Below are 13501 nucleotides of genomic sequence, written 5' to 3'. Positions count from 1 at the left end.
ATCTCCTCAAAAAATTCCCCCCTACATATTTTATCATTCTGAAATTCTTCTCTGTCATATGTTAAACTTTCTAAGACTTTCCAACCCTTTGCTCTCTGTCAAATTTTCCATTTTCCCCCTTTCTGGACTGCATCCTGGATAATTTCCTCAGATGTCTCTTCCAGGTACCCAATTCTCTTTGCAGTCTTTATAAATTAACTGTTAAATCAGGTAGAGAGTTTACTTCAACAACTAAATTTTAATTTCTTAAAGTTTTACTTAGCTATTTTTCAAATCTACCTGTCACTTTATTTTATAATCTATATCTGATATTCCTATCTATTAAAGTCTCTAACTGATCATATCATTAACCAAAATTTCTGGGAAGGGCTGGCTGTTTGTTTTACCATAAGCTTTACCGACTGTGAATTATGTCTTTGCATATATTGTAATTTTTGGACCATGAGGCTTACCAGTAAGATCCTGGGGCAATTTTAATTAAGAATATTCTCTCCAAAAAAGTTTTGCATTTGCTTTTGCCAAGTGTTCTAGAGCATTCAATAGGTGAGAATCAATTTTATGTTAATTTTTCGGCCTGGGTAAGAAATTACACCAAATGAATATTATAACTTGAACTTCAAATCTGAAATATGAGAGAGGCCTCTGGCTACAATTTTTAGGGGGGAAATCTTCCCTCTAATTCACAGCACAGATTGAGGGAGATAAGCTTGCCTGTCATCTCCCTACATTGATGGGCTGATATCTTCCTAATTTACTAATATACAACTCATTAGGGGACCTGGATAATAAAGTCTTTATGATCTTTCACTAATAAGACCACTTGGTTTAAGTCCAAGATAGAGACACAGTCTATAATATTTTAATTTGTAAGTGCCTGATAAATAATCTTTACATACATGATGCTTTCTTAAGATAAGCAGGTCAGATCAGTGGTTTAAGTGATTTATCCAAAGTTACAGTTGGGAAAATGGCAAAGCCAAGAATAGAATTCTTTTCTGCAAATTAAATTCCACAGCAAAGAGTGTTACCATGGCAAACCCACCCTCAGGGATATCTTCTGCAGCCCTTGCATCTAGAAATCATTTGTAAATTTTAAAAAGAAATCATTAAATGAGAGGCAGACAAATCTAAAGCTGCCCAAGTATGTTTCTGCATGGATCTATGCTTCAGAACTCTGGTGTCCAATATGGTAGCCACTAGTCTCAGATGGCTATTGAAATGCAAATTGATTAAATAAACTTTTAAAATCTGTTTTTTCTTGGCTGCACCAGCCACATTTTAAGTGTTCCACAGTCACATGTGGCTGACCGGTGACTGCTATACGAGACAGCATCAATACAGAGCATTTCCATCATCACGGAGTTCCACAGACAGCACTGCTCTAGAGAGTGGACTGATGAAATAAGTCATTTTACTGTTGTAGCAAAGTAGAAAGAACATTTGTTTTGAAGCTCAAGAGACCTAGATTTGACTTCTGCCTGTTACTTATAAACTTTGTTGACTCTTGAGCAAGTTTCTGAACTTCTCTGGGACTCTTGTTTCCTCATCTTTAAGTGGGGAATCAGAAATAAGGTGCTGGGAATATAATTTTCGCTTAGTAACTACAGAATCTGCAGTCTCCACAACCCTTACTGGGGTCTTGTGGCTGGCAAAAGGTATAAAGATAAACTATTTCCGAAAGGTGCAAGAGAATCACCAAAGCTAAACTTCTGGCAGGTGCAAGCATTTCCTTTGTAAGCTTTTAGCTTTCTCTTGGGATGGTGGGGTGGGGTGTTAAAGAAAAACTAGGGAATTCCTGGCAGTCCAGTGGTTAGGACCCTGTGATCTCACTGCTGTGGGTCTGAATTTCGTCCTTGACGGGAGAACTAAGATGCTACAAGCCACACAGTGCATGCCCCCCTCCCCACCAAAAAAGTTAGAACTGGAAAAAGTTATAGCTCAATATTCTATTAACTCTAAAAACTGATTTAAGAGGAAGAGGCTGGATCTGAGGGTGTAGCTGGAATACAATGGGTCAGGTGTCTTGGTGGTATTTCCCACGAGAAATGACAGAACAGCTACAGAAGCTGTATAATTACCTGTATACACATCAGACACTAATTAACTTTTTATTTAAAGAGCAAATCCCTGAACAATTCAGTAGCTTGCTGATCTGACAAGACTACTTGATACTTTTAAGACTAGGGAGACAAAACATACTCAGCAGAGGCTTTAACACTCTCAAAACCACTTTATGCTTCCCTGTCACTTCTCCCAGTACAGAAAGGCCTCTAAATACTTTGCCCAAGCTCTTCTTCTAGACTATTTCTAATATATCCACAGTATTGTTCTTGACCTTTTCAGGCTTTTCTCTGGCCTAAAAACAAACTGATGTGATCTTGAATATCTAATTAGCAATACCAGAAACTGTTACGCCCTTAAGAAATAATTCAGTGCCTCAATTAACAGAGAAGCGGAATGATCTAGGTTAAGTGAGTCTTATGTTTAACTAAAGAAACCTTTGTTTCAACCTTTTGTCGAAAATCTTTCTACAATAAAAAGCATTAGAGCACTGTCCCCCTCAAGAATATTCTAATTAACATAAGAAACACTTCTGATGAGTTAAGGTCTTATCATTACAGCAAATCAATCTATGACACTATAGTGTGGTAAAACTTATAGTACTGATCCCAAGTAACACATAAATTTGCTAGATTTTCACAAAATAAAACATTAGCCTTTTTTCTTTACAAGTTGCTTTCATTTCTTCCATACATGGACTATAGAAATATTTACAGATATTTTAGGCTCTGATTGGTTACATTTTGGTTAATCAACACTAGAAATCAACTACACTCCAATAAACATTAATTTAAAAACCTTTTTGGTTAATCATGGTTTACTTTTATTTGTGTTATCTTACACTTCAACTTCATAGGTAATTTTACTTGTTCAATACCATTCATTTCAGGCTTATGCTAAATGGTAATTAAGTCCATGGGCCTCTGATAATTTCCCCTACTGACTACTTTACTCAGAGAGGGCAATGGCACCCCACTGCAGTACTCTTACCTGGAAAATTCCATGGACGGAGGAGCCTGGGAGGCTGCAGTCCATGGGGTCGCTAAGAGTCAGACACGACTGAGCGACTTCACTTTCACTTTTCACTTTCATGCATTGGAGAAGGAAATAGCAACCCACTCCAGTGTTCTTGCCTGGAGAATCCCAGGGATGGGGGAGCCTGGTGGGCTGCCATCTCTGGGGTCGCACAGAGTCAGACATGACTGAAGCGACTTGGCAGCAGCAGTAGCAGACTACTTTACTAATCAAACTTATATTAGAGGCAATAGCTAAAGTTTTCAGGTAATAAAAAGCAGAATTAACCCAATTTTCCTTAAATAAAAAATTGGATCTGTGCTGCTTTGCAGACTTTCCCCTTTAACAGAATAGTCAGCATAAAGAAAACAGCTATTTGAAATAATTCTTATTGTTAGTAACAGTTTAAATAAATCCATCCATTCCAACTAAGAGAGAGAATTATCTGGACAAATCGTTTACTGAAAAGTCCAGAGATGGATTTTATTCTGCTTAAAAGTGAGCTAGGGAGAAGAATTTGGGGCTTTCAGTTTCAACAGAAATCTGTCACTTCTTGTTCAGGGAGTGAAAAGATGCATACTTTCTAGTAGTTTCTTTAAAAAACATTTTCTATTGAAGACATTCCCCCAATACTAGTTACCTCGCACTCAAGTGAAATTCATACTTTTAGGTTTTAAGTTAGAAGCCAAGCCTCTCCAGCAGTCTCCTCAGATGATGGCTGCAGCACAGTCCCCTTCCCAGCATAACCAGGGCTGATACTGCTACCAGCAAGGCCAGACAAATCGTCTGTCTTCTGTTCCCAAACACCCATACCTCCAATTCCCATGTTGAAATACAAGAACCAGGTGTACTTTTTAGTATTTACTTCTTAAAAAGGCCACTCTGGCTTTGCTGACTACACCCAACCATTTTTCGTGCCTTAAAATGCCTGAAAGGACCCTGGATTAGGAAGCAGCAAAAAGGGTTACAATCCTCTCTCTCCAACGGAGCAACTGCCATTCACCTGAGTCTCAGCTGACTTAATGGCCTGTCTACCCTAAAAGTTATTATGCTATTGATGTTAAAGTACAATAGCTCTTGGCCCAGTGCTTGTACCCAACACTCAACTAAATAAACAGACTGAAAAATAACACAATCAGGGCAAAGACAGTCCTTTCTTTGTGCACAGAAATATTAGTATCTGTCTTTAAGTTCTTTTGCTCAGTGGCATCAGTTCAGTTCAGTTCAGTCGCTCAGTCGTGTGTGACTCTTTGCAACTCCGTGAATCACAGCACGCCAGGCGTGGGCAGCCAATAACACATATTACAACAAAAACAAAGGGTCAAATTTATTTTCACAGAACAAATAGTAGGAAAATAATGTAATATAATTACATAGAATAATATAGTTAACTATTACTAAAATAATAAGTTACTGTATACAAAGAGTGTTTCAATTTTAGAAGTTCAATTCAAAAGCGCTGATCTTAGCAAGAGACACACTTATAACCACAAGAGTATAGACCATAGTTTTTATTGTACCCTGAATTTCCAAGAATACTGTGCTGACAGAAACTAAAGTCACTCAATTAAGCAGCAAACACATGAACTATAATTAACAGATAGATACTCACAACTTGCATTTCTATACAGAAGAAATGGTTCATGGAGCTGAAATTCCAAATCTTTATTCACTGGTTCAACTAGATTGTGCATATTCAGTCGATTCACAATGGTGAAACCATGGTAAGGTGAAGCTGACCTTAGATTTAATAGAAGAAAAAAAAAGAAGTCATTAAATTTGCTGAAATATTATCTACTCTTTCAGTTCAGTTCAGTTCAGTTCAGTTGCTTAGTTGTGTCTGACTCTTTGAGACCCCATGAATCGCAGCACGCCAGGCCTCCCTGTCCATCACTAACTTTAGTTCCATTTTAAAGATTGAATGGAATATTGCATTATATAATATTATTAGCACTTAAAATCATAAACAAAAAATTTAAGTCAGATCATACCCCTCCCCCTCTTAGGAGCTTTCAAGGACTGTCCCTCAGAATAAAGGCCAAGGTCCTAACTAAGGCCACCCACCCAAGGCCTTAAGTGATATGTGCCCCCCTGATTTCAACTCCTGTGCCTCTTCCCTGTTCTTCCTGCTCCAGCCACACTGGACTCCTTACCATTCTTCCTATAGATATGTTTCTACGTAAAGACCTCTGTCTGGGCTACTTGCCCAGAGTCTACAGTTATCTCATCTCCCACAAGCCTCTGTTCAAATGTCCCATTCTCACTGAGGCCTGCTACACAACTACCCTTTTCAATGCTACCAAGCTCAATACCTCTAACCCTTCTCTCTCTTTTTCCATATCACAATTTTTTGTATTTATCATCCTTCTCCACTAAACTCTACCATGCAAATAGGATTCTTGGTTTTTTTCAGATAAGTACCAAGAGAAACATATAGTAGATATTTAGTGAATATATGCTCAATAAAAATATCGTTTATTTTAAATATGGTACAGGACTGGTTACAATAATTATTGCCCACCATCACAATGATTTTGCTTGTATCAAATGGGAGAGCTATGGAAAGACTTGAGCTAGTAAGAAAATGTTTCGAATCCTACAAGAAACATCTTTGGTTCCCATGTCAGAGTGATCCAGCACACAATCCTTTAGGTACTTCTCATTTGTATATGAAATATTTCTCTGTGTAACATGGGAGAGGTTTTAGAATTCTATTCTACAGATTAGGAAACAAGCTTAGGATGATTCAGGCCTGCACCCAAAGTCACACAAATAATAACCAGGATTCAGCTTTTCGGTTTTCTGATTCCAAATCCATGCTGCTTCTATGCTAAGGTCTCTCCAAAGGGACATTCTGACATCTGGTATATATTTATCCATTTCATCCATAACATGTTCTCACATTTCCCAAATAGAGTCTCTCTGGTCTCCTTTTATTGGAATCAATACAAGTGGAAGCTTCCATAAATTTTATTAAATCAAGTCAGTCACTAAACTAAATTTCATTTTCTGTAATTGGTGAATCCACACTGTTACAATAAAGCCAGGAAAGTGCTTCCCAAGTACCAAGGTTCTAATAACAGTTGAAGAGCTTCTAGAGATTTATATTGGTAATGAATATTACCAGGTAAAAGGTAAAGGTCTTTTTTTTTTTAAAAGGAGAAAGATGAGTAACAGGGAACAAAATGTCAACAAGAAAGAGTAACATTAAAGCACTTAAAAGGAAGAAAAAAATCAGTGTTTTTTAGACAAGATCTCAAAGGTACACAAGACAATTTAGAAGAATATTTGACAAATTCTTGTTACAATCCAAAAACAATTTAACACACACACACACACACACACGCACACGCACGAAAAGAACCAGGTATCAGTAATCCTGCTGAGTTTCCTAAGCTTTAAAAACCAAGAAAAGGCATCTATCTCAATCAGAGTGAGAGTTAAGAGGGATCCAGGAAAACAAGAAACTTTAATGACTAACATACCCTTGTCAATTGCCTTTAGGCCAAGAAAGTTGCCAAACAAAACCAAACCTGCAATTCACAAACCAATCAACTCAGAAAAGTTGAAAGTTAAAAATGTGCAGTTATGAGTAGTCCAGGCTTTCTAAAGGACTCTCAAACTAAAAATACCTATTACTAGACACTGTATACAACTCAAAACTTTTGGGTAGCTGGAATGGGGAAAGAACCAGAGTCTTAGAAGATAACCTTTTAGTTCAGTAATCACAGAATAGTTAGCTCCTGTATTATATTTTTCTCAGTTACATATCTCTGTTTTCCTAATATGGGGAAAAGGAAAAAGGCATATGTTTTAGATTCATTCATTACTACAAAATGTTTTCTATTTTGCTAGGTTCCTAAATAAGTTCTGTTTGATTCTGAATCACAGGAACTATCAAAGAAGGGACATTACTTGGTTAAGATTTCACAGCAAGAGATGGATGAATACTTGGAAGGGTCAAGCAGGAAGTTCCAAAGACAATACAATAGGGCTGAATCACTCTACATGACAATGTTCACCATCAAATTAAAAAAATAATAAATTTTTAAAACGCTTACCTTCGATATACAAATAAGGTCCCTTCTATATCGGTCTTCTCCTGTAACAGACAACGAGTCAATTAGTATTTTCCCCCATAATCTAACCCCAAGTTGTCCCAGTGGAGAAGTCATGTTTAAGATCAACTTATTTATTTTAAAATTAATTACTCTGAACAGGTCAAGCCTCTCTCCACAAACTACTGTTACCAGTTTCTTTTGTATCCTTTTTAGTCTATTGATGCATGTTAATTGATATGCAATGTTCTATCCAGCAACATGCCTGTATCTACAGTAACTTTCCTTTTCTTTTTTAAAATTTAAAGGAGAAAAAAATCTAGAATAAGCTTTCATTTTTTAAAACTAAAATGTTTTAGCCAAATTTCTTAATTTTAAAGCCAAAGTCTGTATACACCTTTAAAGTTTATCAAAGTTAGTAGGAGAAAAAAAAGAAATTTTATCTTACAGGACACTGTTTCATCATTTGGGAGATTCTGGCATATTTTCATGAGCAGCAAACTTTGTAGCTAGTTAAGAACTACTGTCAAACACAATTAGTTTGTTACTCTTAGACCTTTGTTGAAGAATCATGAGTACTGAAATTCTACTTAGTATAATTTGTATAGTTCTTACAAATAATTTAAAACTTTTTTTTAGCTTAAAGTAAACGTTTTGATTAAGAAAGTACAACTAATCATCTTTCATTTGCTGTGACAAGAAGTGTATTTAGGTTTTAAACCGTTAAAATGTTTTTTTAAAAAAAAAATTAGTCTACAATTCACAGGCCAGATAGGATCTAAATAGTTTAATGCAATCAGCAAACTATTAACAAACTTAAATGTTAGTCATATAGAACTGAATTTGGTGGGATGAAAAAAAGAACTTTAAAAGATATTTACCATCTTGATTTCTAACTTAAACATTATCATGGAATTTTTCCTTATGTATTTCTTGCCTTTCAAACTTTATTAATATAATAAATTGGTAATCAGTTGCTTCACAATGAAAGAAAATTTACCCAAATAAACAATTGTGTAAAGTTACAAATCACTGCCATGATACAAATGAATAATGGCAGCTTAGTTTTCAATGCAGGTTATTTCAGCTTGTATTTCATTCAGCTTGTATTTAAAGAAGAATGGCACAATTAAAATTCCAAAATATTGGAAGTCTGTGACAAACTAGAAATAAAAGCTTGTCAGTAACAAGCCCATGCCCCTCACCATTTGTCTGCAATCCACACTCCAAAAATGTATATGTACAGCAAGAAAAGAAAAATGGTCCAAAACAATTTAAACTAAAGCAATATCTAATAAAACAGTCACACTTAAAAAAAAAATCTATAATTTTGTTCTGTGTGGCTTGCCATACCTCCTCCTATTCCAGGAGGTGAAGGAAAGACGATACAAAGTAAAGCAAGATGACTTTGAAAACTCTCTGCATCTGATTTAACTGTTTATAAATGCGAAATGATTTTTCACAAAATTAATGATTAAATATAACCCGTGTATCTGCATTATGTTGTAAAGAATATATTATGATAATAATCTTTCTGTTTTGTTAGTACAAGGACTTCAATTCTTATTGAAACGTGAATGTGAATCATTTATTAATTCAATCCAACAAACATTTACAGATTATTTTTAAAATAAAGCCTATATAGCTAAATGAGTTAATCAAGAAGATTCATATTTTTAAGGGAAATGATGTTACGTTTATTTATATTTTATTTAGCCACTTGCGTGGCTTGTTAGATCTTAGTTCTCCGACTAAGGATCGAACTCTTGCCCCCTGCAGTAGAAGCGGGGAGTTCTAACCACTGGATCGCCAGGGAAGTCTCGAAATTCTGACATGTAAACAACAACCGAAGCTTCAAACCGGCCAACAAATCAGTGAACTAACTGAATGTAACTTTTCGCAACCTCTCTCGTGCAAAAAAAGACGAAAAGTACTTAAGTCTGATGCGCGTATTCAGAGGTGACATCACCAGCAGCATAGCTGAAAACACGAGGTCTCTTGTCCAAAGGTTTCAAGGTAACAAAATTAACATGCAAGCCCTTTTCCTAAGTGCCTTGAAATCTTTTCCAAACTCTGGAACACAGTGTAGTTTGATAAATGCGGGACGTATCCCCACCCTCTCACCTTTCCAAGAACTGAAACTAATTGGATTTCAAGCTTTAAATCCTAATAACCTCTGCGAAGGGGGTTCTGATTTATCTATCTGTTGGGGGGAGAGGAGTGTTTACTTTATAGATTATGTATACATAATTTATCTAACAACTCTCAAAGCTTCAGACAATCTTACAGGCGTCTTTCTGACTCCATCGGTCTCAAATCCTCCAACACACCTGCAAAGAAGGCAGGTCGCCCACATCCTCGAACTGGACCCCTGGGGACTAATCCTTCTTCAACCCTCCCCTCTATCAGCTTTCCCCCCGGATGTTTGGACCTACTTCCCTCTCTCCTCTCACCCAATCCCCAGCGGCGCCGACACCTCTCAGGCGCCGGCCAGGCTCTCCTCCAGTCCCTGGCCTCGCCTCCGCCACCCTGGCCTCCCGCATCGCCCCCTACCCAGGTCGGTCGGCGCGGCCCCTTTAAGAGGCGGCGGCCGGGAGAGCGACTTCAGCCGCCTGGCTGCACTCACCCACTGGTTGGCCTTGGGGCAGAAGGTGTACAGTGCGACCTGGCCCGTGAGGTCTGCGATGCTGGTGATGTAGGGGTCGTGTTGCTTCAGGGCCGCTAGGCTCATCTCTTGCCCAGCTCGACTCAGCGACTCCATCTTGAATCCTGGAGCCGAGCCCCTCTGGCGGGGCGGAGTCGAGGACAGGAAGGTGCCATGGAGGCAAAGTTCCCCCAGCTGCGTCAGCGCCCTCAATTTCCGCCTCTCCACCGGGCCTCGCGGCCGGGCGGTACTACAGCTATTATGCTCCGCTGAACCCACGCCCGGGGCGCCGGGTTCCGGTGTCGTCAGGTCCCAGTGGACTAAGGTTCGAGGTGGCGTCCGCCGCCGCGTGGCGGAGCAGAAAGGCCTGGGCGCGGGTTCTTCTTTTCCGCGGGCTCAAAGGTACCGGCGCTCGGAACAAGGCTGCTCTGGAGCTTTCTCACCGTTCCTGCCGGATTAGTTTCCCGCGGCCGCAGACTGGAAACCTAGCTGCGTCAAGGCAGGGCTCCATGGGCGATTTAGAAAACAGAAAAGCGGGGAGAAACGGGGTGGGGGTGGGGAACCTCGGAAAGTACCCCAGATCTCAGATCTATTTGTGTTTTTATAAAGGAAGTTTTTGAAAAAGCCAGACTAGCCTGTCTGTAATTACACAGAAATGTCTTTTATTGTCAACTTATTTTCTTCCTCTGAATCCCACGAAAATCTTTATCCAGTTTTGGAAAGAACCCGTGAAAACTTGTTTGCCGTGCATCATTTAAAGCTTTAAAACGGTAACTCATCCTTTTAGCAAACATCTGCTTAATATTTTAAGGCATTTTAAAAGAGCCAGTTACTAGCTAAAGAGTAAAACAAGGTGTTGAAGATAAAGGGAGCTCTGCCCCTTCCCCCGCCCCTCCCCCGATTTGTTATAAAAAACCTTTTCTTATACTGAAAAGATAACCGAGAGGTGTCTGTGGCGGCCCAGTGGTTGACTCCACCCTTTCAGTGCACGGGGTGCAGGTTGAATTTTTTTTGACTGAGAAATACTATTGACTCTAATAGTTGTATTGTTTATGATTTTACATCCCGAGATCGTTATCGGAAAGATACTTAATGTTTTACATTGTTGGCAGAATCACGTTACATGTACAAATGCAGAAAAGGAAACATTCATTTACTGTTTCTTTAGCAAGTAGTTTTGTTAGTTGCTCAGCCGTGTCTGTGTCTGACTCTTGGTAATCCCATGGACTATAGCCCACGAGGCTCGTCTGTCCATGGCATTCTCCAGGCAAGAATACTGGAGTGAATTGCCATTCCCTTCTCCATCAGTTCAGTTCAGTCGCTCAGTCGTGTACGATTCTGCGCCCATGAACACAAGCACGCCAGGCCTCCCTGTCCATCACCAGCTTCGAGAGTTTACCCAAACTCATGTCCATTGAGTCCGTGATGCCATCCAACCATCTCATCCTCTGTCCTCCCCTTCTCCTCCTGCCCTCAGTCTTTTCTAGCATCAGGGTCTTTTCAAATGAGTCAGCTCTTTGCAACAGGTGGCCAAAGTGTTGGAGTTTCAGCTTCAACATCAGTCCTTCCAGTGAACACTCAGGAATGATCTCCCCCAGGATGGACTGGTTGGATCTCCTTGTAGTCCAAGGGACTCTCAAGAGACTTCTCATTTCAAAAGTATCAATTCTTCAGCACTCAGCTTTCTCTATAGTTCAACTCTCACATTGATACATGACTACTGGAAAAACCATAGCCTTGACTAAACAGACCTTTGTTGACAAAGTAATGTCTCTGCTTTTTAATATGCTGTCTAATTTGGTCATAACTTTCCTTCCAAGGAGTAAGCATCTTTTAATTTCATGGCTGCAATCACCATCTACAGTGATTTTGGAGCCCAGAAAAATAAAGTCAGCCACTGTTTCCCCATCTATTTGCAATGAAATGATGGGACCAGATGCCATGATCTTAGTTTTCTGAATGTTGAGCTTTAAGCCAACTTTTTCCCCTCTCCTCTTTCACTTTCATCAAGAGGCTTCTTAGTTCTTCTTCACTTTCTGCCGTAAGGGTGGTATCATCTGCATGTCTGAGGTTATTGATATGTCTCCCGGCAATCTTGATTCCAGCTTGTGATTCCTCCAGCCCAGCGTTTTTCTTGATGTACTCTGCATAGAAGTTAAATAAGCAGGGTGACAATATACAGCCTTGACGTACTCCTTTTTCTATTTGGAACCAGTCCATTGTTCCATGTCCAGTTCTAACTATTGCTTCCTGACCTGCATACTGATTTCTTAAGAGGGAAGTCAGGTTGCCCTTCTCCATAGCAAATATTTATTGACCTCCTGCTTTGAACAGGTATCTGCTTGGGATGCAAAGAACTGACTCATTGGAAAAGACCCTGATCCTGGGAAAGATTGAAGGCAGGAGGAGAAGGGGATGAGATGAGAGGATGAGATGGTTGGATGGCATCACCAACTCCATGAACATGAGTTTAAGTAATCTCTAGGGAGTTGGTGATGGTCAAGGAAGCCTGGGGTGCTTCAGTCCATGCGGTTGCAAAGAGTCAGACACAACTGAGTGACTGAACTGCACTGAGTCCCTTGGGAAGCTTCAAAGTCTAAGACAATTTTCTGGTTCTGGGAGAAACTGAAAGAAGTAGGGGCAATACTAGAGATGTCTCACTTGACACCTAGGGGATGGAGCCAGTAACTTCATCTGTCAGGAGAGTATTGGAGGGCTTGATGGAGGAGATGATGTTTGAATTAGTGTTTCAGGAATAAGTATGAGTTCATCGGAAGGACAGGAAAAGACTCCCATTCATATCACAGTCTAAATGGTGGTGATATGCTCATCCTCATTTGATGGTTGCTTAATTGAAGCTGGATGGAGACATCACTGGCTCGTTGTTCCGCACTAGTCAGGGGGATCTGATGTTAGAATCCAGGGACTAGGCCGTGCCAGGGTCCTTTTCTCCATGCTATGCCTGCCTTTCTTCGTATTGGAGAGAGAGCCCTATATCTCCCGCTACCTTCTTTCTTTCTTTTCCTTAACTTTTTATTTTATATTGGAGTATAGTTGATTAACAGTGTTGTGTTAGGGGACTTCCCTGGTTGCTCAGTGGTTAGAAATCCACCTTCCAATGCAGGGGATGCAGGTTTGACTCCTTGTCCGGAAATAAGATCCCACATGCCTCCAGGCAACTAAGCCTGCACACTGCAACTAGAGAAGGCCCACGCGCTGCAATGGAGACCCAGAGCAGCCAAAAATTTAAGTGAAATTTAAAAAAAAAAAAAAAAAAAACCCAACAAAAACCAATGTCCTGTTAGTTTCAACAGGACAACAACGTGTACAACAAAAGCGATTCAGCTATACACATACATGTATCTATCCTTTTTCTTTTCAAAGCATTTATTTATTGTGGTTGTGCTGGGTCTTCGATGCTGCAAGTGGGCTTTCTCTGGTTGCGGTGAGTGGGAGCTACTCTCTAGTTGCGGTGGCTTCTCTTGCTGCGGAGCACAGGCTCCAGACCTGTGAGCTTCAGTAGACGCAGCCTGTTGGCTTGGTAGTTGTGACACACTGGCTTCTTGTTCCGTGGCACGTGAGACATTCCGGGATCAGGGACTGAATCCGTGTCTTCTGAACTCGCAGGAGAATTCTTTACCACTGAGCCACCAGGGAAACCCATTTATTCTTTTTCAAATTATTTTCCCATTTAGGCTGTAACAGAATATTGAGCATAGTTCTC

General features: G+C 39.7%; 1 protein-coding gene across 1 annotated transcript in view; it reads right to left on the bottom strand.

The window, feature by feature from the left end:
• Nucleotides 1-9980, bottom strand: part of DCP1A (decapping mRNA 1A) — a 42225-nt gene extending 32245 nt beyond the window's left edge. Inside the window, exons 1-3 of the mRNA XM_005695847.2 lie at nt 9760-9980; nt 7137-7177; nt 4688-4815 (exon numbers count right to left, since the gene is read on the bottom strand). Coding sequence (XP_005695904.1) covers nt 4688-4815; nt 7137-7177; nt 9760-9894 — 304 coding nt within the window. The 5' untranslated portion in view covers nt 9895-9980. The remainder of the gene's footprint in view (nt 1-4687; nt 4816-7136; nt 7178-9759) is intronic.

The sequence above is a fragment of the Capra hircus genome, chromosome 22, assembly GCF_001704415.2.
Source record: "Capra hircus breed San Clemente chromosome 22, ASM170441v1, whole genome shotgun sequence".
Taxonomy (NCBI): Eukaryota; Metazoa; Chordata; class Mammalia; order Artiodactyla; family Bovidae; genus Capra; species Capra hircus.
Note: the sequence above shows the minus strand (reverse complement) of the source record. Positions and strands in the feature narration are given on the sequence as shown.